A 26,524-nucleotide genomic window follows, 5' to 3' on the forward strand; every position below is an offset into this window, starting at 1 on the left:
ATATATATATATATATATATTTGCATATGCAAGCATATGCATGCTGGGACTATAACTTAGTGTGTAGGCCCTGTGCTCAATCCCTAGTACTGCCAAAAAGAAGAAAAAAGAAAGGAAGAAAAAGAAAAGATATGAAAGAGAATGAAAGGAATAACATAACTAGTCATGAATGTGCCTTCTCTTACTAGAAAGTCATCATCATTGTTAATTATTATTACTATTAGCTTTCTTAATAGGAGTTTGGATTGCTAAATTTCATTCAAATTAACAGTGATGTGTGATTGGCTCTTAAAACTGAGGACTTAACAAAAGTCAAAAGTTAAAATATTCATAAAATATAGCTTGCTACTTACCAGCACACACATACCCATCTCTCTCTCCCTCTTTTTTGGGTGCCGGAGGTCAAACTTGGGACCCTGTGCTTGTAAAGCAGGCAGTGGCACCACTGACCCATCTCTCTTAGTACACTTAGGACAATACATACATTCATTATGTTCTGTATTTTTCTTTGAAATCTGGTGTTAAAACAACCCATCCCTATTCCAGGAATCTAAGAGCATGTATTCCCTCTACATTTTTTACTTAGGATCAAACCAACTTGAATTTTAAAAAAATATATAGGATATTTGCAAACTAAGTGTGTTCTAAAATCCTCATTCTTTTATCTAATGGATCATTTGAAAATTTATCAGTGGGGCAGCAAAAGAGAAGCAGTGGTGAAAAAATAAAAAAGTTTCTCAGTTAACAAAACAATCTTGCTCTGTTATGGTAGAAGAAATTGAAACCTGGACTGTTGCTCACAAAGTCTAAGGTCTTTGCCTGGGGAATATAAAATAAAGAGCAGTTATAGGTGAAGAATAGCACAGAGGGTAAAAGGACTCAGAGCTTGGGTTAGGGTGTGGGTGGTGTGGGTTGAGATGTCATCCCTACCGGAGGGATGAAAATGACTTCCGGGAGCCGTTAATCTCTCTAAGCCTGGTTTTACTACTAGGCATACTAGATATTTCAGTAATCTTTGTTTTTGTGTCTGCTATTATGATGTAAACTCTTAAGAAGCAGGCATTCTGTTTTGTTCACAAGCTTTCTCTTGATGGGGAGGAGCCAAGTGAGATAATTTTTATGATAAGGCGTTAATTATATAAACACCTTGTTAATGAAGTGAGCTCATAACTGGCCACTTTATCATCTTACAGGACATAGTCTCTCTTTTATAGTGAGAACAGAACTGTTTTCTTGATGATAGTCCAAATTTCAGAAGTAAAGAGAGTATAGTTTCTGTCTCTGAAATCTGAACGACTACGTGAGTGGACAGGAGTCCGAGGTCACGGAACCGAGGTGCAACTGTGGCACTGTGGCGTACACTCCTGTGGTGTCCCTTAAGGATGGGGCCACATCTGAGAAATGCGTTGTTAGGCCACTTCATCCTTGTGTAAACATCACAGAATGTCCTTGCATGCACTAGAACAACCATGATGTCACGAGGTGGGACAGTCTAACAGTTGAAGATACTGTTGTGTGTGAGGCCCCTGGTTGACAGAGATGTCATTAAGCGTGCGTGGCGTGTGGCTGTAGCTATGCCTGGGACTGCAGAGCTGGTCAGTCCTGCTGTTTTTCTAAGCATACCTGCCACCCACAGACTCTGCACTGTCCCTCCCCAGTGTATAGCAGGTGTTTTCCTCCCAGGAGCCTGCGTGGTGGCCGCCTAGTCTCCTTTGGATCTGTGTATAAATGTTTTCTCACCAGCAACCTTCCCTGATCACTCTGTAACAGCTCCCTCTACAACCAACTCTGTGGCTACGTCCTTTATCCCCCTTTTCTGCTGTTTCCTCTGTGCCACTCCCTGCTGTTTAATAAACCATATCATTGCTTGCTTGTTTACGGTTTGTCTCTCCCACCAGAATGTGTGCTTTTGAGGGTAGAGCTTTTTGTTATCTTCACTGTCTGTCCTTAGCACCTAAAATAGTGTCTGCCATGTAGTAATTGTTGGGTATATATTCTTTAATAAAGAAATTATGAATATATTTAAATTTCCTACAAGAACAATTTTTACGACTGTCCAGCATTCCAAGTAAATAGTTGAAAACTGTCCTTTACCTGTGTTTGTAGAATGACAAAGGACAGATCCCTGCCGATGTGGTTCCAGACCCAGTGGATTTGCCATTAGAAATGGCCGATGCTGCAGCAACTGCTAAGGAAATCAAGCAGATGCTGCTAGACACTGTGCCTCTGCCTTGTAGCCGCTCCAAGGCCATGCTTCCAAACTGTGACCATATGACTGGCAAGACAATGCTTTCATCTCTTGGTCTGAAGTTGGGGGATCGTGTTGTCATTGCCGGGCAGAAGGTACAGTAATAACCGCCATCCCTGAACTCTGTCTCTGGGGGGCCATTCGGTGGCCTGTGTTGGGCGGGGGTGGGGAGCTACATGGACATAGCTTGGAGTCTTTGAAGTAGAGGTTCAACATGTAGATGAAAATATACTTGAGTGCAACTGTGAAATGTAGCCCTGAGTTTGCCATGAAGTACAATTTTAAAATGTAAACTGTTTGAACCTGATAGCAAAGACATCTATATTTGCCTGGGACAAAGTGGAGTGGAGGAGAACTGATGCAGCTGGGACTGTGCCTGCAGCCTCCCCTCCCTGACCAGCGCCACTTCTCCCACTGCCAGCCTCAAAGAAACAGCCAAAGTGACCCTCACTGTCCTTGGGTGTTTGTCTTTGAGATTCCACGAACAGGGAGATCTTAGATGTTTATAACCTGGCAGTAAAGAGGTCCCGGGAAAGAGAACTCACATTCTCCAAAATACCAAAAATGCTCTGGACGTTTTTTCTCCACCTTCTGTGTGGGCTCCACTTTGACCAGTTTCCTTCCCTCCCTCCTGCCTGCCCTCCCTTCTCAACACCTCATGTGGGAAAATTCATTTATTAATTTTTGTGTACAGGCATCAAGTCCACATGCTAGAAAAGTGCTCTAGTATTGAGCTACGCCCAACCCCCAGAAGTTTTTTTCCCTTAATTTTGAGGATAGTAGGGTGCTCAGGATAGAGACTGGAACAGGGGATTCCTGCATGCATGTTGAACTTTCCAGTGTTTCATCTCATTATTTGAGTGGATTTGTGGGGAAGACGATGATAAGGTTTCTCAGAAATCACTGAAATTTAGAGCCTCGATTTACTGAAAACAACTGCTTCAGAAAAGGAAACAGAATTGCGCACTCATAAGTGAAGAGCACCATTCACCAGCTTCCAAAATAGTGTGCTCACAGGACGTTTTTCACCTGTCTGTGGAATTAAAATACCAACAAATCGCGAATACATAGCTTCTTTTGTACGTGCAGGATGAGCATTCAGTTTTTGTATCGTTCCTGTAACTCTGTATCTTCTGAACGGACCTTAAAGTTACTCTTTTTTATTTTGGATGATTTTAGCTGTACAAAAGTAGAAACCTGCATTATAAACGTGCTTATGTGTATTAACAACTAGGTCTAATTCGTTCACTTTAAGGCCAGCCTTATTTCTTTCGTGTTCCCTCTCAGTCCAGTGGTGGCGAACCTTCGGCACATGTGCTGCAACACGCGGAGCCTTCACTTGGGTGCCCAAGGCAGGTTGCCCAGCAGCAGAGCCTTGACTAACAGGGCACACAGGGCGATGTTGGGACTTTGTGATAATAAGTGGGTTTCGGGTTGCAGTCTCAATCTATCGCTTGTGTTTTTATTCTCTTGGGTATCACCCAAACAACTTTAATTTTTTTTTTGAATTTTGATACTTAGTTTTTTACTTAGTTTCCCAAGCTGGGCTGGAACTTGGAATCTTCCTGACTCAGCCTCTCAAGATGGGATTATATGCATGTGCCACTATGTATGGCTAGACATTTTAAATCTCACAATAAATTCACAATGTCCAACTTACCAACTTTTCTCTTTTGTGGATTGTGTGCTCAGGATCATACCTAAGAAATATTCTTTTGTTTTCTTCTGGATGTGTAGAGTTCAGGATTTACATTTAGTTTTGCACTTACTTTGGAGTCTCTTTCTTTTTCAAACATTCATTCCAACACCATTTGTGGAAAACTCTTCTTTTTCCACTGAATTGCCTTTGTAACTTTTTCAGAAATCACTTAGCCGTGTATGTGTGGGTGTCATTTCTGGACTGCTTTCTGCTCTATTGATCTAATTATTATCCTTTTTTAAATACTGTTGTGATTGCTCTTGCCTTATCATAAGTCTTGCAATCAAATAGTGGTAGGCCTTTCATTATTTTTCCAAAACTGTGTGATAGGTTTTTTTTTTTGCCATTTAATCCATATTTTAGAATTAATTTGTAGTTTTTTTGGTTTTGTTTGAGTCAGCGTTTCACTATGTAGTTCAGGTTGGCTTTGAACTTACTATGTAGCCCAGGCTGGACTTGAACTTACTGGTGTGTGCCACCATGCCTGGCCATAGTTCTTTTTGAAACATGGTCTCTCTATGTAATGCGTGCCAGTCTTGAACTCACAGTGATCCTCTTGCCTCAGCCTACTGAATGCTAAGATTGTAGGCATGTGAGGCATGTGTTACCATACCCAGAAGTTTGTAGATTTTTAAAAATCTTTCTGGGGTTTTGGATGGAGTGCTGTTGAATCAATAGGTCAGGTTGAGTAGAATTGATATCTTAAAAATATTGCCTCTGAATTCACAAACACACGGTGTCTCTCTATCCATGTAGTTCATTTCTTGGTTTATTTCATCAAAAGTTTTGTAGTTTTAAGCATTGTAGTTTTAAGCATTTAGACATTACACGTACTTTGTTAGATTTATACCTGAGGTTTTCATGATTTTGGCGACTATTTTGTAAATGTTGATGTTGCTGAAATTTTATTTTTCTATTGTTCATTGCTGGCATATGGAATTATTGTACATTGACTGTGTATTCTTTAGCTTTTCTAAATTCATTAGTTCTTTTGACCTTTATATTTTGTGGATTCTTTGGGATATTTTATACAGTCATGTCTTCATGTCTTTTTTCTTTTTGCAGATGAGGTCTTTATTGCCTTCAAATTCATAATCCTTTTGCTTCAGCCTCCCCACCAGTTAGAATTGTAGTTATACACCACCACACTTGTTTTTTTTAAAATTTCTTTTCAATCTCTGCATTTTATTTATTTTTCATGCTGTATTTTATTGCCTAGGACCCTCAGTAAAATAATAATTAGGAGTAGGATGAGTCAACATCATTGCCCTGCTCCCAATCTGGGGAGTGAAAGTGCATAGTCTTTCATCATGTGTGACAGTCACTAGCTCTAGATTTTTTTTTTGGCACCGGGGATTGAACTCGGGTCCTTGCCCTTGCAAGGCAGGCCACCGAACCACTGAGCTAAACCCCCGGCCACTAGCTCTAGATTTTGTACAGATGTCCTTTATCAAGTTGAGGAAGTTCCAAGCTATTCATAGTTTGCTGAGTCTTGTAATTTGTTTCCTGTTTTCCCTGAGAATACTTGTCAGTGGTGCTTATGGCTTCAGGATTAAACCTGAGATAACTCACAGATTACAGTCCTTACCTTTTCCCCCAAATGCAATATTGCACTCTAATTATTTTTGCATTTCTCTAGTAGCCTTTGGAAACAAAAGACACCGTTTTATTTGTAGCTTTCTGTTTTTGGTAAAGTAATATTTCCATTTACAACATATAGTAATTTTTGATCGCTTGAAATGTCAAATCCTAGAAAACATAGCATCCCTATGCACGATGCTACCATTGTCTCAAACAGTTGCTAGCTGAACATTTATTTGATGAAATCAGTTTTTCTGAAATAGACAATCCTGATGACTTTTGGGACAGTGCTTTGGAAGACAAGACAGTCAAGTCCAATTTGGAACCTGATGCCTGACTTCAGCTGACTCAGGTTGTACTCTGAACATCTCATGTTATAACCCATGTCCCAGGTAGTCTTTGCCCGCACATCTGGCAGAAAAGTTGGTATCATTGATTCACTACAGTGTTTTGAGCTGAATAATCAGTTTCAAAAATTACCAATGAAACTCATGCCCAAGCTGCCTTGTTGGCTTCAGAGCCATTTTGTCTGCAAGGATTTTCCTGAATGGATAAATGGAAAGACTGCAAACGACCAGCCAAAAGTCTCTTTTGCAGTAATGTTACTGTGAGGTAGTAGGCATAAGATGTTTGGAAGGACAAGGCCTCTTTTGGATATACCTTATGTCAGGCAAATTATTACTGCTTCGGTGCCTGCATTTTGTCAATAATTTTTCCATATACGCTGGTCAGTCAGAGGCCCATATTTTATTGCATAAGATCAAATGTACATTTGACACTTAAACAAGTTCTCAGCTATATAGTGTATCAGAAACATTACAGTTGGTGAATCACTGTTGCTGTTCAAGGGGTGGTTAGCTATGAGGCAGTATACCCCAACAGAACGAGCGTGATGTGGTCTCCAACCATGTGTATTCTGTGAATGTCAGTCTGGTAATGTGTGGACTGTGCTTGTTCACACAGGACCCAGTGTGGATTTGGAAGATTCAGCTGATGGTGTGAAATTGTCCTGTATTCATTGGCCAATGTTATGGTTTATATCTAGATGTCCCCTCCAAGCCTCATGTGGTCATAGGTGGGGCTTTTTTAGAGGTGGCTGGATCTAGAGTGTGTGATGATGGAATTAAGGGTGTGTGATTACTAAATTAGTCCACTAATTGATTTGGCATAGATAGAATATAAATGGACAGAAAGAAGCTGCTATTGCCACTTGTTGCTTGCCTTGCTGCCTTCTGCCTATCATGAACTTTTTCTTTTCTGTGATGTCCCCTCTGCTTTGTCATCCTCCTGCCTTGGGGCCAGCCAACTATGAACTGAAAACTCTGAACTGTAAGCCAAATAAACATTTCCTCTTACTTTAACTTTGCAATGAGAAAAGTAACTAAGGCAACCAAAGATACTGTGTCTCCATTGATAACTTTTGTATATCTCCTGTGTTTTTCAAAGAACTACATCAAAACAGGACTGATGCAGTTGGGACAGCTCATTTGAACAGAAAAAGATGCCAGATGATCTGAAAAAAAAAAAAAAGGGATTTAAAAGTGGTTGAGTGTAGCCAGATTCTGTGGTGAAATGGTGCGACAAGAAGGAAGTGACAGTGTTGTCAGCATTCTACAGTGATGACTGTGTTTGAAATAGAACACAGAAATGACAAGAGAACATGCCAATCATGAAGAGAATATGGGAGCAGTGGATTCGGGTGATCATGTGCTCACTTTTATCCAACTGAGTGCAAAGGGCTCAAGATTTGGTCAAGAAATCCCTTTTCCACTTTCCAACATAGCAGTATAGAGCTGCTGCAGCCTGTTCAAGGACAACCCTGAGCACGTGATCAACCATGTGACACTCAGACTGACAGTGTCTTAAGTAATGTTGGGAAAGCATCACAAGCCAGAGCAGCAGAGCCTTTGATGTTGTTCATGCTCGGATAATGTCACCGCTCTTTGTCTGTCTGGAGACATTTCTCTAGGAGCACACCATCAGCATCAGTGAAACAATCCATTTGGGCACCAAAAAGTTTGCTGCTCACACACAATAAAAGGGCAAGAAGATGCAGAGAGAAACATGATATTTTTGTGTGGAATGTGATGTTTTGCTTTGTGTTCTGTGCTTTGAAATTTGCTGCACACGAAATTACAAAATATTGATCATAATATACTTTTCTGTTAGATTAGGATTAGAGATGTGTTATATTTACAAATGACCCTGGGAATAATTTTTGTTGAAAACCATTGAGATTTGCTTCTGCCTCAAATATTAAATGAATGGGCCAGGGATTTAGCTCAGTGGTGCCACCATCTGCCTCGCAAGCATAAGGTCCTGATTTTGACCCCCAGTACCAAAAAAAGAATTCTGGCAGTGAGTCTCACTTTTCCCCCCCTAAATGGAAAATAGGATTAAAAAGTTTCTATGAAAGGATGTTAAAACTTGCTAAAAACTTTTTCTGTATATTTTGAGATGGCAAATCTTTCCCCCTTTAGTCTGTTGATATGTTGAATTCCATTGATTAATTCTTAAATACTGAATGAGTTTTACATTCCTTTCAGAAATCTCATTTGGTTATCACATATATATTCTATTTTATTGGCTTTTATTTGCTTTATTTTGTTTGGCTTTTTGAGACAGAGTCTTACTGCATAGCCCAGGCTGGCCTTGAACTCACAATCCTATCACTGTGCCTGGCTAGTTGAAGATTCTTATGTTTGTATTCATTAGTGATATTTGGTTTATAGTTTTTCTCATGTTTTTGTATCAAAGTAATTTTAGCTTCATAAAATGAGCTAGGAACTGATACTTAAATTTTGTATTCTAAAAGAGTTTGTGTAGAATTGATGTTACTTTGCCCTTAAGTTGTTTGGTGGAATTCACCAGTGAGGCCATCAGGGCCTGGGCCTTTTTTTTAGGTTTTTAATTACTCAGTCATTTCAGGTGTGAATTTTAATGGTTTCTATCTTTCATGAATTTGTAATATTGCATCTCATTTGTCAGACTTATGGTCAGAGTGGTTCTTAGTATTTTTCTTATGATCTTTTTTAGTGATCAGGGGTCTGTAATAACATCCCTCTTTTATTCATAATGTTTGTAATTTGCGTTTTTCTGTTTTTAAGTTTGGTTTCCCACTAGAGGATTTTTAAAAATTAATTTTTATCCTTCCAAATAATTTGTTTTTGGCTTCATTGGTTTTCTCTTTTTTCAATTTTTTTATCGGTATTATTTTTCCTCTTCTGGGCTTTGGGTCTTTATAGTTTCAAGGTGGAAGGTTAGCTCATTGGTTTGAGACCTTTGATAAGACAGTTATCTCATGCTTTGCTGCATTCCACAAACTTGATATTTTTCTCAGTTCGCAATATTTTCTAATTTCTTTTATGATTTTTTTCTTCCTCACCTGTTATTTGGAAGTAAATGGTTTGATTCCCAAATATTGGGATTTCCATGTATTTTCCATTAGTGATTTCTAGTTTAACTATGGTCTGAGAACATACTTTTATAACTTCTATTATTTTACGTTTGTATTCCCCTGGGGTGGAATGTTCTCTATGTCAGTTAAATCAAAATTTATAGCTGGTTAAATTTTTCTGTATCCTTAGTAGCCTATTTGATCTTTTGATGAAATGAGTAGGATGTATTAAAGTCTCCAGGTGTAATGTGGATGTGTCAATTTTGTCTTTCAGTTCTGTTGGTAAAGAACTTCACATATTTTGACGCTCACTGGTTGGGCACCTACATATTTAGGATTCTCTGTCTTCTTGGTAAATTGACTCTTGACATTTATTTAAATGTCCCATTTTACCTTTCATTCTTTTCCCTATTTGGTCTACTTTGAGAGAGTTTTAATAAGCTTCCATGATAAAATTACTATGAGTAGGACGCTTGTAATTAGTAATATTAAAAGTAATGTAGATTTATATTTTCTTTAGGTTGGGACACTACGATTTTGTGGAACAACTGAATTTGCAAGTGGTCAGTGGGCTGGCATTGAATTAGATGAACCAGAAGGAAAAAACAATGGAAGCGTTGGAAAAGTCCAGTACTTTAAATGTGCCCCAAAATATGGTAAGGTCAGTGGGATTTAACAACAACAATTAATCTAAAAAGTAAAAATTTACTCTTTGTTTATTTTGGTGGTGCTGGGGATTGAATCCAGGCCTGGTGTGACCACTGAGCTACAGCCCCAACCTCTTTTCTAGTTTGAAATGAAACTTTGGTCGTCGTTACTTATATGGTACATGCGGAAATGTGGATTTGGGAGGACTTTTTAAAGAGAAGTGGAGTAGCCTTTTATATAGCCTGAAAAGAATGGTGTGAAGAGTGCTAACTAGGCGGATGCTCAGGTGAGAAAGGGCAGTCCCAGGAGGAAGCGTTGAAAGGGGAAGGAACTCTGTATCAAGGTTAGCCTGGGCTAGATCCGGAGCAGCTCACCCTTCCAAGGAGAGACCTGGTTAGAAGAGGAGATGCTCCTCTAGGGATTCTTTCTGTTTTTGCTAACAATGAGAAGTGAGGTCGTTTGGTGGTGATAGGAGAGGGAAGTGAGGTGATCGGCTAGGAGACTGGGGATGTGTCCAGGTCAGTGCAGTATGGGTGGTGGCCAGGCTTTGCTGGAGGCCCTGGAGGTTTGTGGTCATGAGCTGTGAGACAAGTTGGGGGTGTTCTCCAGGGCTATTAGGCTATTTGAATATAGGTGCTGATTAAGGAGAGAGTGGTTTCAACAAGGTTTTGTTCTCAAATGTACAAACAGAAGGAAAGAGGCAAAATTGTCAAGGATATATGCACGGGAATCACTAGAGTGACAGTGCAAAGGCATGCAGGGAGGCAAGTGTGGATGTGAATGGGAAGAGGGAGTGTGCGAACAGGATGGATTGGTACCATTGAGAAGCTGAGTGGAGTACTGGCATCAGGGACCTGGAGTGGCCAATGGTAGATGCTTCCAGTAAAAGTATTGGAGGTATAGAGATTGTGGTGAGCCTAGCTGGCTAAGCTGGGTGGAGAAAAGGTCACTGGAAGGGAAGAGCTGAAGGAACGGGCAGCCTGGGTGTTAATGGCCCGGGCTGGTGTGGAAGTCACTGTGAGCCAAGACAGGAGTGGAGGAGAGAGAGGCAGGGAGCCAGCTAGCTGTGAAAAATTTCTCCAGTGAGTAAGAATAACTCTGGCTTCTGTTGGTGGCTTCCAGGAGAGGTAGTAGGTGGTACATTCTGATGGTGAGTGTCTCAGTCTGTGCGTCCGTCTCTCTGTGGAAATGGCTGTGTTCTGGAAGTAACTTGATGATAAACACAAATCCCATTTACCTTGTGCTAGTAGGTACTGGCAAATGTCATGGCAAGTGCAGCTTGGTAGGGGTGCTCAGGGATGAAGGTGGTCAGGCCCTGTAGCGAGGAGATGAAGGAGGCCTGCAGACAGACAGAGGCTTACTGGTGGGAGGCAGGGAATTGCAGTGGGAGGTCTGGATGGAAGGGGGGAAAAGACTTGGGGTTTGGGGTCAGGCTAGTGGATTTAGAGACCCAGGCACCCCTGGTAGTGATGAATAAATTGGCAGTATGATGGGATTTTTTGTGTTTGCAGAAAGGATGTCAGTCCTCGGGATTGAGCTCTGGTGTGGTTTTAGTAAAGAGACAGTGACGATGGCAGGACGGATACTCTCGTTAGTAAAATATGGAGCTGGGTAGCAAGGCTGCCCTTAGTTCTTGCTGTGAGCATGGTGGTGAGTGGAAGAAGATGTCTCACCAGGAGCACACTCTGTGCTATTGTCCTCTCTAAAACGCTGCTGTGGTGGGATCAGAGCTGCAGGAGGGACTTTATGTCAGGGAAACAGAGCTCAGAAGTCTTGAAGAACTTGAAAAATTACAGAACCACCTGATACCAACTTTATGACTCTGCTCCTCAGCTGTGATGTCTTTCTCTTTCTGCCACGTTTGATTGATTTGTTTGCTTTTGTTAGTGGCTGTGTCCTGAATGCTTTCCTTGCAGTGACAGACTCTTCTGTGACCTTGTTGTCCAGCCCTGTGAGAAGGCAGGGTGTGTAAACATGAAGAGTTGGCGCGTGGCTGTGAGTCAGGTTCTTTACCTGGAAGCTGGAGGACCTCTTTGTCTTCCTGTGGCTCAGTTTCTTTTCTGGAGGAAGGGATCGCGATTTCCCAGGTTCACGTGAGGATGAAATGTGTTGATAAAGCATGTCAAGCCCCTACAGCAGTGCTAGATTTCCTTAATCACTCAACAACTGTCAGCTGTCAGCTAATACAGATTTATCAAAATTACCAGTGTTGTCACATACTTAGAATGGAGCCCAATGTTTTTTTGTGTTTTTTTTAATAAAAATGCTTATTAGGCAAAATTTGAAAACCATAAAAAGGAGAAAGAAAGAATAAAAATTACCTGTACATTTTTTTCTGCCTAATTTTTTTTTCTACAAAATTGGGTTATCTACACAGCAGTTAAATATTCTGCATGTTTATTGGACATCCTATTATAATTTCCCTTAAACCTTAAATATTGTTTGCAAATGTGTTTTTAATGGCTTCATTTAATGGATAAATATTTCTGTGTTTAAATTCATACTTCTCAGATTTTGGGTGAAATGAAATATTTAAAATATTTTGTTGTAGTATATGTCTTTTTTGAATTACTTTGGCACTTATCTGTTTATTTTTTGCATAGTAAAATTGAAATATTCATGCTCTAACAAACTGCTGAATTTAAACAGATACATACTTAGTATATTAACTCTTGTATTTACAGTATTATAGATGTTTTGCCCAGGGCATTATTTTCCTTTGAACTTCATTTGCAGAGTTTTGGGACATATAGCTTTATACAGTTATAAGGCCTTTCCTTTATAAAGTATTATTATTATTTTTGTTGTTGATTGAACCCAGGGAATGATGAGTTACATTCACAGCCTTTTTAAATTTTAAAGCAGAATTTTGGTTATTTGACAAACCTAGGCTTGAACTTGTGATCCTCTTGCCTTAATTTCCCTAGTGCTATGATTAGGCATGTGCCACTGTGCCTGGCTTTATAGATTCTTATTTTGCTCTATTCTATGTACTGCTTTCATGTTTTCATAGGTGATTCCTTATAATTCAAGGATTAGGTATAAATTATGTTTTTACTCATTTTAATGTTTTAATTTTTTTACACATCATTATGTAATTCCTTCGGAACTTACTGATTAGTAGTGTGAGGTTTAGGCTTGAATTTTCCTCTTGTAGTTAATTTTGGCAGCTGCCACACAAAGTGAAGGCAGTATCAAAAACTTTGACAGCACACAGGCCAGGTAGAAATAAGAGTCATGTAAAATAGTTTCTGCGAGTAGAATGCTTGAACATTCAAAACTCTGATTATTCCAAGGAGAGGCATGCTTGGTTTGGAAGGAACTGGATGTCTGTCCCCCTTTATTCATTGGTGCAGATTGGAGGCAGGGTCATGTGTTAGGTTGTATATAAATTCCAGGGCCTTTTCTGGCTGAATCAGCTCAGTATTCTGAGCCAGTTGTTGCTAAGCTATTTAAGGTGGAGGGCAAGGAAGTTTGGGAATCATTTGGCAAACCAGAAGCTAAAAATATTGTTTCTTCTCAGCAAACATTTTTTTCTCTCTAGCTTTCTCTAAATCTATTACTTTCTCTTCGGCTTGTTGCACTTATCTTATTACAATGAAGTTCTTATAAATATGATGGTTTATGCCAGGATTGTTTTGTTCCATTAACCTTTTTTTTTTTTTTTTGAGGCAAGGTCTCCCTTCATAGTTCAGGCTGGCCATGAACTTGTTATGTAGCCCTCTAACTCACAGCAATCCTCCTGCCTCAATCTCCCGAGTCCTGGGATTACAGGTGTGTACCACCACACCTGCCCCACTAACCTTTAATTTTAACACATAGTAAGTTTTTTTTTTAATTATAGAAATTCTACAATAAATTCTTGATGTAGGGTTTTGTTTTGTTTTTGTTTTTTGGTACTGGTGATTGAACTCAGGACCTTGCACTTGCAAGGCAGGAGTGGTGCCATTGAGTTAAATCCCCAGCTACTATAAATCTATATCTGCTCTAGATTTATTAATCATGTCTTGCACTATGGGCACAATCTCTGCTATCTGAGAAATTAGTTCTGATTTTATTTTTTCCTGGTCCTCTTTCATTGCCAGTTCAGGGAGTCCAGGTGGATGAGTATCAGATTGTTCCATCTCATTGCCCTTCGAGGTTGCCTTAGGTGATCTGGAAGTCTGGTTTTGAAATTTGTTTACGTGTTTTCTCATTTCAACAGATGCAGTCTGCTGTGCCTTTGTTGAGGCAACTTTCTGCCCACCCAATGGTCTTTAACTCTCAGCAGGCCACTGAGCAGCCTTTTCTCTGCTGCTCACCAGTATGCCAATTCCTGGGTTCAGAATGGTGGCCTTCTGGATCCCTGAACTGACCTGTTGACTGGGTGGGCTTTTGGCTGGGACCTTTGCATACTTTGGATGGTATCTAGGTGTGCCTCTCGCTGAGGCCCCTATGTAGCTGTTGTCTGGGAGGGCCTTTGTCTGGGGTCTGTGTACCCCAGTACCTGTTGCCTGTTCAGGGTTCTAGCCATGGTATCTGCACACTTATCAGTGGTATGGGGCCAAGCCTCTGGCTGTTTCTTGTGTGCCTGTGTTGCTCTTTTCCAGGAAGGCCCTTGGCTGTGGCCTATGTACCCAAGCCTCTGGGGTTGGGGTGGAGCCCTGGCTAAGACCGGCTTGCAGCCATGGCCCTCTATTCTACACAGCTGTTCCCTGAGCTCTGCACACACTTATCGATGGTATGGTGGGCCTCTGGCTGAAACTCTTCTTTCATTTTTGATCTTTTGCCTCTTCTCCAGAAGCTTTTAGTATTTTTTCTCCTATGTATCATTTTTTCTTTTAAAGTTTATACCATTTTTATTCTTTACTGATGTTTTAGTGGAGTTTTTGGAGGAATTGGATTAAACATATATTTAAAATGGATCATGTTTACCTGGAAATTTATTATTTTTCCTTTTAAGGTAATTCTTCTTTACGTGTTTATTTTTAGTTAAACCTTACAGTTAAGTATCAAGAGCTGAGGGAAATCTCATTGGTATTCTGATTGGCATGAGTATTTTGATTAGTGGTGGGAGGCTCGCTTGGATACTCTGCTCAATTTGCTCTTGAGATACAGTCGTTGCTTGAAATTTAATTTTTGTTCACTAAAATGATTTGGTTAACTTAAAAAAAACAAGATGTGGGAGATCTATATAATTCAGGTTCAGTATGCTATAGAAATCTTTTAAAGCTAGAGAATTCAATATTTGGTTCTTTCCAAAAAACAAACTACTTTGTCAAATGGAAATTTTCCTGTAAGACCTTAACACATTCATGATGGTGCTATAATTCTTATATCTCACTGCTGGGAGGCTTCGACCACTGCTGGTACATGAATGACTGTCCCATATGGCAACTTGTACCACTGTTGGTACAAACAGATCTAATCACTTTTATTGGTCTTTTTACTAATAAAATTAATAAAAAGCCACCTGATAGGACAGTCATGCATGTACCAGGGTGGTTCAAGCCAGTAAGAACATGTTAAAACAATAGCATATTTTCCCTCAGATTAAACACAATTATTGACATTACTGACAAAATAAACAAATTAGAAAAATAACTTGTAATCTGTTCTCATAAATTTTTAATTTTCAGTTTGCCTATTTTCACAAATATAATTTTATGATATAATCAAACATGATTGTTATTTTTTTGACTTCATATTTTTATGTATTACAACATAATCTTTATTGTTTCACTTACTAATGGTGACATAGTACAGTAGTCCTCCTTGTTTTTGGTTTTGCTTTCCATGGTTTCAATTACCCGTGGTCCTTTATGTACTAAAAAGCAAAAACAAACAACAACAACAAAAAACGCCCAGCACAGTACAGTAAAATATTTTGAGAGACTACACTCTAATAACTTTTATTACGGTACTTTGTTATAGTTCTATTTTATTATTGTTAACTTCTCAGTGTACCTTAGATATATATAACTTTAGGTAATATATATAGGGAAATATAATATATATACATATATATATATATGTATATAGGGTTTGGCATTATTTATGGTTTCAGGCATCTATAGAATGCCTTACAATACATTTGGCATAGTTCACAAGTATGTAGTTCACAAGTGTGATTGATTTCATTCATCCCATTGCCAGACAGTTGTATTTTTTTCTGCTTATGATTAATATTCCAGTGGTGGCATATTTTGATATGTGGTCTTTTCTTCCCTTCTGTATAATTTTCTCTTTATTTTCCAGGAGTGTGATTGGGATGTACTAGTCAATTAGAAATTAGGACAGTCTAGTGGGATAGAAATTGTTTTAGCTCTTGGAATCTTCTTCTTATAATGCATATATAAATAAAACCTTTGTATGCATCTCTGTTGCCTTATAATTCATTTTATAAAGTGGACTAGGTCAGGATTTTTGTGTTCTAGAAAGATTATGCAAACTTACATTCCCAGAGTATAGGCTTTCTCTCTTAAACCTTTGTCAACACCAGATACAATCATTGTTGTAGTCCTGGTCATGCTCAGGCATTAGTAGAGTGTGTGTGTTGATGTGCATGCCTGGCAGTGAAAACAACTGAGAGTACTAGAAAGACGAGATTCACATAGGTAGGAGACAGAAAAAATTTCAAATAAGTAAATCAAACAAACAAACAGGAAAAGTAGGGTAAGGTATATAGTCCAAGGGAGGGAGATTTCAAGATTTGAGAAAAATACATAGTTGGCATTTTCCCCCTATAAACAAAGTAGTAACTTTGTAGTCTTGTGCATTTCTACCGTGCTTTAAAACAAGCTGTTTGGAAAACATTTTAGTCAAAATATATATTTGTTAGGTTGTAAACACTCAATGGAAGAGTGTAATATATTTATTATGACTTTATTTTCCCTCTTTAATGTCTTAGTGAGATTAAGCTTGGTATTTATAGTCTGTGTTCACTATCTAATGTCTCTGCATACTGAGAGTAGGTATTTTGTTGCCTGGATAAACCCTTTTTAGTGGAGTTTTATACTCCCAGCTGCTGTAGATGAGTAGCCCTTCCTTTGTCCTGTGTGCCTCCCCTTCTTGACACACTGTTGTTTCTGATTGTCAGGAGCAGAAGGGAGGCCTTTGGGGAAAATTGTATCTTATGGTCAAGAAGATTTAATTTATATGTATGATGTGTAAGGCACTATAATTAGGCGCAGTGGGGGAATGCAGAGATGAGTAATATTTGAACTTTGTTTTTAAAATATATAGTCTAGAGAAAAGAGAAGACATGAATATAAAAAGTTACAATATGGGAAAAACGTAAATCCTAAAGAGCTATAAGTGACATGGAAGAAGAGGTTTGTATATTACACAGTGCCAGTAGCTGAGAAGCAATAGGTGTTATCCTTAATCATTTCTCTTCTCCCAGTTTCACTTAATATCTGATTATGTGTCTTTTATGTGGTTCTTCTTCAATTATCACATGTGCTGTTAGTCTCGAATGCTAGATTGTAAGCTGAGGGCAAGTAGTATGTCTTACGTATTTTTCTGACTCTCATTTCAGGATATGTGGTGGTTGCTCAAAAAACTTAGGCTCATGTTACTGAACAGTTATACTTGCTCCTTTATTTGTAATGCTTTTGACTGATGATAACTAAAATCCTGTTGTTTTCTCTTAGGTATTTTTGCCCCTCTTTCAAAGATAAGTAAAGCAAAAGAACGAAGGAAGAATATAGCACACCCTCCTTCCTCAAAAACCACGCCTCCCACCAAGCCCCAGAAAGCTGACACAGCTCACATCGTGTCAAAGCTGAACACTGGTAAGTCAAACTGGAAAGTGAGTGACGTTCGTGCACATTTTTATTTTATGGGTGGGGTTGCTGCTATGTAGGCTGCTGTGTCCTTGTTCTGTTAGCCCCAATCCCGATTCCCCTCCGGTCCCTAAGGGGAATGTCTCAGACTCGTCCCTTCCTTGTCTTCCTACTGCCCATTCCTAGCACGGCGGGGCTTGGCACCACCAGGAAGTCTGAAATGCGCCTGGCCTCGTGTTCCTCGCCCAGTCAGAGGTGTCTGCTGACTTCCCTGTGCTTTTCTGCCAGAACATGTCTTGGCTGCCTGGCACAGTACGGTCATCTTCCTCTTTGGTGTCGCTCCTTTCTGCTCCTACAGTTGAATTGTGGCAGCTGTAGCTCTTCCCCATCTTGCGCGGGCATCATTCTTGCTTTTCCCTTCTGCCTTGCCTTACACAGCTTCTGAGGGTGCTGTGGTGGAACTGAGGTCCCGACTATTTCTTTTTCCTCCTTCTCCGCTTCTGCTGCTTCTGTTTCTTCCGCTTCTCCTCCTTCAGCTTTTTTTTTGCATCTCCTCCTCCTCCAGCTGCTGCTGCTGCTTCTGTTTCTCCTTCTTCCTCCTCGACCACCACCAGCTTCTCCTCCATTAATTAATATTAATTAATTAACGGCACAGGAGAATAACCCCAGGCCTTTGCTCTGAGCTGTGTCCCCAACCCTTTAAAAGTTTATTTTTGAAACAGAACCTTGCTAAGTTGCCCAGGCAGGTCTGGAAACTTGTGATCCTCCTGCCTCAGCCTCCCAGAGCTGGGATTACAGCTGTGTACCACTGATCCTGACTAGCGTACCATTCTTTGCCTCTTCATTCACATCTGTGTTTCCATGGAAACATCCCCTCCCAGCTCCCGTTACTCTCTTCATTCTCTAACTTGTATGTACTTTTTATCCATACCCAATTGTTGTTTATTACCTGGGACTTTGTCCATTGATTGCTTTATTTGTGTAAATCTTTTATTCTCTCAGCAGAATTTTCACCTTTAAAGGAAATATGGGAGTATTTTGTATTTTTGTATTCACATGGCACACAACACAAAATAGGTGCTCAATAAATATTTGTTAATTCATCAGTAGCTAAAGCAGAAGTCTTCCTACCGTCATGAAAAGATTGTGCCCCAGAATTTAATTGGCCTCTGTATTCTCTTCCATTGAGTTGTTTGAGTATCTCTGTGACAATACTGTACTTTATCATTACATTAAAAAAAAAACTTTAGGTCCAGTGGAGGAGATCATCCTACCTTATTTATGAAGATTATCTTACCTATTTTGGACCCTTATCCATCCTACTTATGAATTTTAGAGTAAGCTGTTTTTTTTTTAAAAGATCTGTTGAGGTTTTAATTGGTATTACACTTAAAAGTAAGATCAATTTGTAAAAAGCTGACATCTTTTCAATAGTCTTTTAATTATGTGATTGGAATATTTTTATTTTAAATTATATCCTTTAAAATTACCTCAGTGCCATTCTATAATGTTTCCTATAGGTCCTTTCCCCGGTCTGTTTGTTACACCTGTTCCTCGGTACCTCATTATGCAATTGTAAATTTTGTCCTCTTAATCCGAAACATGGAAGTGCCCAGTGGGTATGGACAGACAGCTCTAAGGGAAGACCTTGGTATAGAGTCTGAGGAACAGCTTTGTACTATACAATCGAAGCGATGTCTTCATAAGGCGGGCTGTTACCTCATGTTTTTTCCCTAAGTGAGGTTTCTGTGGTAGTTGGTAATGGTAATCATTCTCATAATCCCAGTGGCAGAGAGCACAGGATTTTCACTCTCTCGGCTCTCATTTAAATGAGTAGTTGGTACTATTGGCAAAAATTTTGGCCCAAAATTCACTGTCTGCATACAAAACCTACTATAATGTATTTGTGTGAACACACCAGTGAAGTCATATAAATTGCTTGCAAGTCCTAGAGAGAGCCCTCAGCTGTGCTTACCAGTGATGAGTTCCATGTCCCTGGAAGAGTCCATTCAGAGAGGGACAGCGGGTGGCGTGGGGATGTTACCCCTCTGAGGGTTCTCGGGAACTGCAGACCGGGCTCATCCTCCGGGCACCTTCCTCATCAGGAAGGGCGGCAGAGGCGACATCGGAGGGCTTGCTGTCCTCACAGTGGCTGCCCCCCGTGAATCCCAGGGGCCTGGCCCAAGAGGACTGGGGCACTGGGCTGGGCAGCAGTGAAGTGGGAGCAGATCGCTGAGAAGAACAGAGATGCGCTTAGCAGACGTGGTCCCTCACACCATGGGAGGTGTGCTTTGTTGGCAAAGAAAGAGAAGGACAAGCTGCAAACGAAATCTCGGGAAGAACTAAGGAAATGGAAGAAACTGTAAAAAAGAAAAGTAATTGTTGGAGAAAATCACAAAGGATAGATTCAGAAAAACAATGAACAGAAAAGGAAAGAACAAAAAAACTAAGAAATGGAGGAAAAAGCAGAAAAGGAACTGGAGAAAGAACATTTTCAACAAAAAGCATAAGCTGCTGGCGGAGGAAGTGATATCACAGGCCCCCTGTGAGTGGATTGCAACACATGCACCTGTTGGAGAGAGGGAGCCTCCGCTGGGAGGAGCAGCCGCTGCTGCCCTGGACTGGGCCCTTCGGGAGGAGGAGGAGGCGAGAAGGTGGCGGATGGTCCCAGTGCTGCCAGCCAGAACGTGGAGATCTGGAAGATCAAGATCATTAGGAGCTTGGAGGCAGCCCATGGGCTCTCACGGCACTACCTTCAGACCACAGCAAGTTTGGCCTCATTGTAGTAGATGGCAGTGGTGATCTTTTTGGCACAATCCAAGGAAATGCAAGAGAAGTCCTGCACAAGTTCACTGTTAGAGCTGCCAAAGACACATGGTAGAGGAGGTCAGTTAAAGAATGGAAAAGCGGCATAACTATGTTTGGAAAGTAGCAGAAACTGCTCTACAACTGTTTATTTCTGGGGACAAAGTGAATGTGGCTGGTCTTGTTTTAGCTGGATCAGCTGGCTTTAAAACTGAACTAAGTCAATATGTGTTTGGTCAGAGGTTGCAATTAGAAGTTTTAAAGTTAGTCGATATATCCTATGGTGGTGAAAATGGATTCAACCAAGCTATTGAGTTATCTACTGAGGTCCTCCAATGTGAAATTCATTAAAGAGAAGAAATTAACAGGACGATATTTTGTTGAAATTCGCCAGGACACAGGCAAGTACTGTTTTGGAGTTTACGATACATTAAAAGCTTTGGAAATGGGAGCTGTAGAGATTCTAATAGTCTATGAAAATCTGGATATAATGAGATATGTCCTTCATTGCCAAGGCACAGAAGAGGAGAAAATTCTCTGTTTAAACAAGAGAAGGATAAATCTCAATTCACAGACAAAGGGACAGGACAGGAACGTGAACTGATTGAAAGCATGCCCCTTTTGGAATGGTTTGCTAACAACTACAGAAAATTTGGAGCTATATTGGAAATTGTTACAGATTAGTCACAAGAAGGATCCCAATTTGTGAAAGGATTTGGTGGAATTGGAGGTATCTGGTGGTGCCGAGTAGATTTCCAGGGAATGGAATGCCAAGGAGGAGATGAGGAATTTTTTGACTTGATGACTACTAGGTGGTCGACATGGGTCCAGCAAAATGTGCCTCACCCTCCAGCATCCAACCCCAGGAGCACACCCACGCTGGAGTCCAGACAGATCCCTGCCTTACAACTGGAACATTTCCAGAACTGAATCTGTGAGCTCTGGATACTGAAATGAACACTGAAACAACCAGGCCCAGCCCTACACTTCGGTTTGTCATGGTGTCAGCACAGCAGCCTACAGCTGAGCTCCTAAATGCCACTTTGGACTAATTTAACAAAGAATCCCAGGTTTTACTTTTACTCGATGGTGAAATTGGTCGCTCTTGTATTTTATGAAAAAAATGATTTTTTTAAACCTTCATACATAGAAGTAAAAATACTTTTAACTGCTATAAACCTTCAAAAGCTAATAGAAGTGAGATCATACTGGTTTGTTTGATTTTGAATGGAGAAAAATTAAATTGCTGCATTTCGCAGTGAACCATTCACATGGCATTCTCAGCTTAGACTGCATAAGAAGAAATGTATGTGGTGAAAAATCGGAACCATTTCTCTCCTGGTCTCTGCTTAATGTTGAAAGGGTGAGCTAATAGGAAGCGATTTCAACTTCACTCCCTCATACCCCACCTCAGACTGTCAGTTTCAAGGATGCAGATTGCATTGCAGTGTCAAGCTGACTCAAAGCATTGGCGGACACGTTTGTGCCCAGCGTCTGGGAGGCCTTTGTATCCCTTACTTCCTTTGACAAGGGTCCCCATAATCTCAGCCTACTAAAAACGGGTGTGGGATGGACATGACGGGGCTTCTCTGCTATTGCTGGGATTGGGAGAAACAAAACATGCAATTTAAGTGGAAGCAAAAAGAAACAAGAAAAAGGAAAGGAAAATATCAAGAATGGTTAAAGAAAAATGCTGAAGAAGTAATAAAAGGAAAAAGTAAAACAACAGAAACAATTACAGGAGAACAAGGAAATAGAAAGTTTAAGGAAGGTTTGAAAATGGAAAACAATAAGCCTTGTCCATCTGCAGAGAGCTATGCTCAGGCCAATGAAAAGCTCACAGGTTTTTACCGTGGAAATTCCTATCCAGAAGCAGCATTTTATAACCCAGTTTCATGGAAGCCAGTTCATAGGCCGTTTCCCAGCGGAGCTAAGGACCTGTCAGAAAGCAGAATAAAGGACCAGGTTAAACTCAGCCCCACAGTCCATCACCTCTGGCTGTTCAGAAAACTAGAAGCAGTCTTTGCTTCAGAAGTCTCTGCCAAATAGGGCTAGCAGATGGGGGAAATTCCATGCTTTTACCTGGAGCTAGTTAATTTTAAAATTAAAAAACCTCTTTAAAATTGTTCAGCCAATAACAACATTTGCTGTGATTGTTGACGAGTGACTTTTTCTTTTTCATTGGCATGTGGATTCCTTAGAATTAATTGAGGAAGATAGTTTCTGCATTTTAGTTTTTGTAAGTCTTTCAAGATTGATCTTGGCATGTTGTTTTGCAGGATAGGTGACTAAATATCAAGCAATTGTGTTTTTATTTAGCTTGGGTTAAATCTACACTGTGATATCAGTAAAAACAAGTTTTTCCTATGGAGAGGAAAAAACAGAATGAAACACTAAGAGTGAAACAGCCAGTTGTGATGGTGTATCCTTGTAATCCTGACTGTTCAGGACATTGAGGTGGAAGGATGGATCACAAGTTCCGGGACAGCCTTGGCAGTATAGTGAGACTCTGAAAAAGGGTGGGTGGGCACTGGGGATGTAGCTCAGTAGAGAATCCTTGAGTTCAACCCCCAGTCCTAGAGGTGAGAAAGAATGAAACATTTACCAGGGCATGGTGGCACATGCCTACAATCCCAGCATTTGGTAGGCTGAGGCAGGAGGACCTCAAGTTCAAGGCCAGCTTGAACTACAAAGCAAGACTCTGTCTTGTTCTCTCTCTCAAAAAAAAAAAAAAAAAAAAAAGAGTTAAGCTCCTGTCTATTAAATGCTTCATATTATGTAGAAATCCTTGGTGGGTCCTACAATTGGGGTTTCTATTTTTGGAAATTATTTTATTAGTACACCCTAGTACAGAATATTGGATTTTGTTTTGGTACACTGGTACATGCATATAGCATTTTGATTATGTTCATCCCCCTGCTGGCTCCCCGACTTCTATCCCCCATCCCCGTCTTCATCTTGAGTAATTTACCTTCTACTTCTGTCTTCCCTTACCATCCTGGTAAAGACTCTTTTGTATATAAGAGAATTTTCTGAGTCTGGCTGATGTTGTTCAACACCACTGTGTCTCTAGGTCCTTCCATTTTCCTGCAGGAGACTTGCTTTCATCCCCTTGTGTATCTGCACTTTACTTTCTTTATCTACTCATCTGTTGACAAACACTGAGGCTGTTTTCTACCACTTGGCTGTCACGGGCTGAGTCCCAGTAAACGTGGTTACGCAGGACCCCTTGATATGCTGTGTGTAGTTCTCCTGCGTTCTTTTCTTCCTCCTTTATCTTTTTTCCCCCTGTCCTGGGAAGCCAGGGCCTCCCATGTGAGGCAGGTCCTATATGACTGAGACCCCACCCCACAACCTTTTCCCTCCTCTGAAATAGTGGAATAGTGAAATACTGGTTCACATGGTCTGTGAAATCATTACCTGATATGTTTTCAGAAATGGGTAAGAGTTAGACAGCAGGGGATGCAAGTACTTCTAAAAAGCAAATGCATTTTTTATGTTTTAATGTTAAGCAAAATTCTCCTTCACTGCAGTTTTTTTGTTTTTGTGTAGGATTGATGACATCAAAAAAGAATAGTATTTCTGAATCAGCACTTTCATTGCCTCCTAGTGAAGAATTGAAAACTGCAGCAGAGAAAGATGGTAATATAATTTATAACTTCTCTTGCTCAAAATTTGACTTTCTGGTGAAACTTTAAAGTAATATAATGGGAAAACGGCTTATATGGCTGTTAAGTTTTAAAATCGGCAAAGAAAAAAAATCATAGTTAACTACCCTTGAAAATATCCTGAGAAACTCAAAGTGTATATTTTAAAAGATATCCTATACTTGGGCTGGGGATTTAGCTCAGTGGCACCACACCTGCCTTGCAAGCACAAGGTCCTGAGTTCAATCCCCAGTACAACAAATAAATAGATAAAATTTAAAAATCCTATACTCTGTTTATTATGTACACTTAGAAAACTACTAGCCTAGGTTACTAGAAGAAATAAAAGGAGATGTCGTGGTACAAATGACTTGATAAAAATATTGAAGTTGTCCTAGTGTCAAATCATTAGGTGACTAGGGTATGAATATTCCTATTTGCCTTCAGGCTTCACTCAAAACATTTTAATATGAAGTGTTTGTCTCCTTAGAACATATCAATGGCATTTTTTGTAGAAAGAAGATGGGACTCTGCTTAGGTAAAAAGATAAGAAGTGGTGGTTAGAAGATTGTGATCCCAGAGTGTGGATCCTTCAAAATTTACAGCTCATTTTGATGCAATGAGGCATCTCATTTGGACTAGATAATCCACAGCTGAAGAAGCCAAAGGGAGTGTTTCAGAGGGTTTACCTGGTAAATCATCCTGTTGGCCCATTTCTGATTTCCGCACTCTAATCTGTTGCATTCCCCCTTTTAGTCACCCTGCCTGGATCCATCAGCAGCTCCTCCTCTACGTCTTCTTTGGAGCACAAACAGAGCTACACTAAGAAACCAAACGCAAGCAGCAAGAAGACCATGAGCAAAAGCTCTTCTCTATCATCCAGAGCCAGTGCTGGTATCTATGGCTTTTTCAACCAGGCTTTCTTGATGTTTTTTTATCTTGGTTTGTTTGTAAGTAGATTTGCTCTTTCCTAAATGTGTAGAAAGAGCCCTTTTATATCAGTCAGATTGTACCACTTGCAATCTTAACCTTGCCTGCCTCCCCTGGATCTACACCAGGTCACTTGGTTTTGTTGTTAGATATAAGACGTTGCATTTATTTTTTCCTTAATTTATTCTCAGTGGTTTCGTCCCGTATGAATTTTGATTTTTTGCATGTTAAGTTTTTCACATGCCTTTGTGTCATGCTCATATTAAAAAAAACCTTTTTTTTTTTCCTATTTTAATTCAAGTCATTGTTTAAAACTGTTGGAAAGGCCCAAGGGTCCCCTTCCAAGATGGCAGTGAGGGCTGTTCTCATGTGGCTTTTCTTTTCTTTTTTTTCCCAATCTTTATTACTCTACAACATAAGCTCTATCTGGACTCAATTCTAAAACTCACATTAAAACATCTTAGTGGCTATGTCTTGCTCTAAAACTGGTTGAGAATGGATCTAGAAAAATCCATCAGGCACATGGTAACAGTTACAACAGAATTAGAATGCTATGTAAATTAAACAGGTACCAGTAAACCCAGGCAGACAGTTTTAAGAACACACCACTCAGTTTTACAAATGAAGACCTGGAAATACTGTGTAACCAAACTAGAGGCAGAACGACACCACAACTAAAACAGACTGTGGGGCTGAAGGTGCTGCTCAGTATGTGCAAAGAATACCCTGGTTTCAAGCCTCATCAGCCACCCCCAAACCAGACAGAATTCCAAACCAGAATTCTTTTCCTGACATATCTAGGGCTGGTCTTGGAAATAACCTATGTGCAAAGGAACTAATTCTAAGAACAAGCACTTTAGCTCTCCTCAGACACATGTGGTAGCTAGAAGTTAACTCCGTGCCAAGAAAGAGATTGTCATTCCATTTACCTACTTACCCAATCTCTATGAACTTTTGATGAATGTACATTTATCCTTTTAAAAAAATAGTACAAAGTATACATCCTAACCCAAGGAATATGCTCTATCAGGGACTAAGCTATAGACAGACTAACTATAAGTAATAAGGTTAGAAGAAAAGCAACCCTTCTTTGTAAACTGAGTTGCACCAGCAATTTTTCTCGTCATTTTCTTTTATTTAACTCAGTTCTCAAAACATTTGAGTAAAATTGGGCCTCCTTTGATAGGCAAAGGACCTGAAGATAATATTTAGAAAATGAACAGGCAATCTTGGGCTCCTCCATGACCCAGGTGTAACGTTCCCTTCTCTCATCCTGTACTGTGAAGCAGCCGGGATTTTTTAATGGTCTAAAAGCTAGAAGAACAAGAGTACACTTGTGGTGAAATGTATTGTCATTTGCTCATAACTAGTTGGAATACCATTATCCCCTTTTAACAGGTTTAAGAAACAGCCTTAAGGCGTACACAATGTGTAACTCTTATTCCCTGCTATTAGATTGCATAAAGACTAACAAATCCACATTTATATAAGCATTAAGCATTTGCTGTATTGAAAAACTTAGTTCTAATGCTAGAAGCACAAGAGTTACAAAGCATATTTTTAACAATTAATTGTACATATATTAAATATGGTGTTTCACGGACTGGAGGAAAATGGATATTTTCACCTTCGAATTTACTTATAACAAATTTGAATAATTCTGCTAAGCATCAATGTTCAAATGGAAAATAAAAATTAAAACTTTGTCGTTACTTTTTGCCATTTGGTAGCATTTTATACACAGGCTTCGATCTTCAGATTATCCTGGATTCAGTAGAAAAACCTTTGAAATGAAGTTTTGTA

General features: G+C 39.8%; 1 protein-coding gene and 1 pseudogene across 5 annotated transcripts in view; both read left to right on the forward strand.

The window, feature by feature from the left end:
- Clip4 (CAP-Gly domain containing linker protein family member 4) overlaps positions 1-26,524 on the forward strand; it is a 91,439-nt gene that overhangs the window by 42,183 nt on the left and 22,732 nt on the right. For all 5 annotated transcript variants that reach the window (XM_010604690.3, XM_033763459.1, XM_010604686.3 and 2 more), the window contains 5 exons: positions 2,107-2,343; positions 9,446-9,581; positions 17,208-17,348; positions 23,697-23,786; positions 24,548-24,685. In XM_010604690.3, the coding sequence (XP_010602992.1) occupies positions 2,107-2,343; positions 9,446-9,581; positions 17,208-17,348; positions 23,697-23,786; positions 24,548-24,685 (742 nt within the window). The remainder of the gene's footprint in view (positions 1-2,106; positions 2,344-9,445; positions 9,582-17,207; positions 17,349-23,696; positions 23,787-24,547; positions 24,686-26,524) is intronic.
- Positions 18,942-21,074, forward strand: LOC104848745 (annotated as a pseudogene).

Source organism: Fukomys damarensis, unplaced genomic scaffold (genome assembly GCF_012274545.1).
Source record: "Fukomys damarensis isolate Sample0158 unplaced genomic scaffold, DMR_v1.0_HiC HiC_scaffold_2, whole genome shotgun sequence".
In the NCBI taxonomy this organism is placed as follows: Eukaryota; Metazoa; Chordata; class Mammalia; order Rodentia; family Bathyergidae; genus Fukomys; species Fukomys damarensis.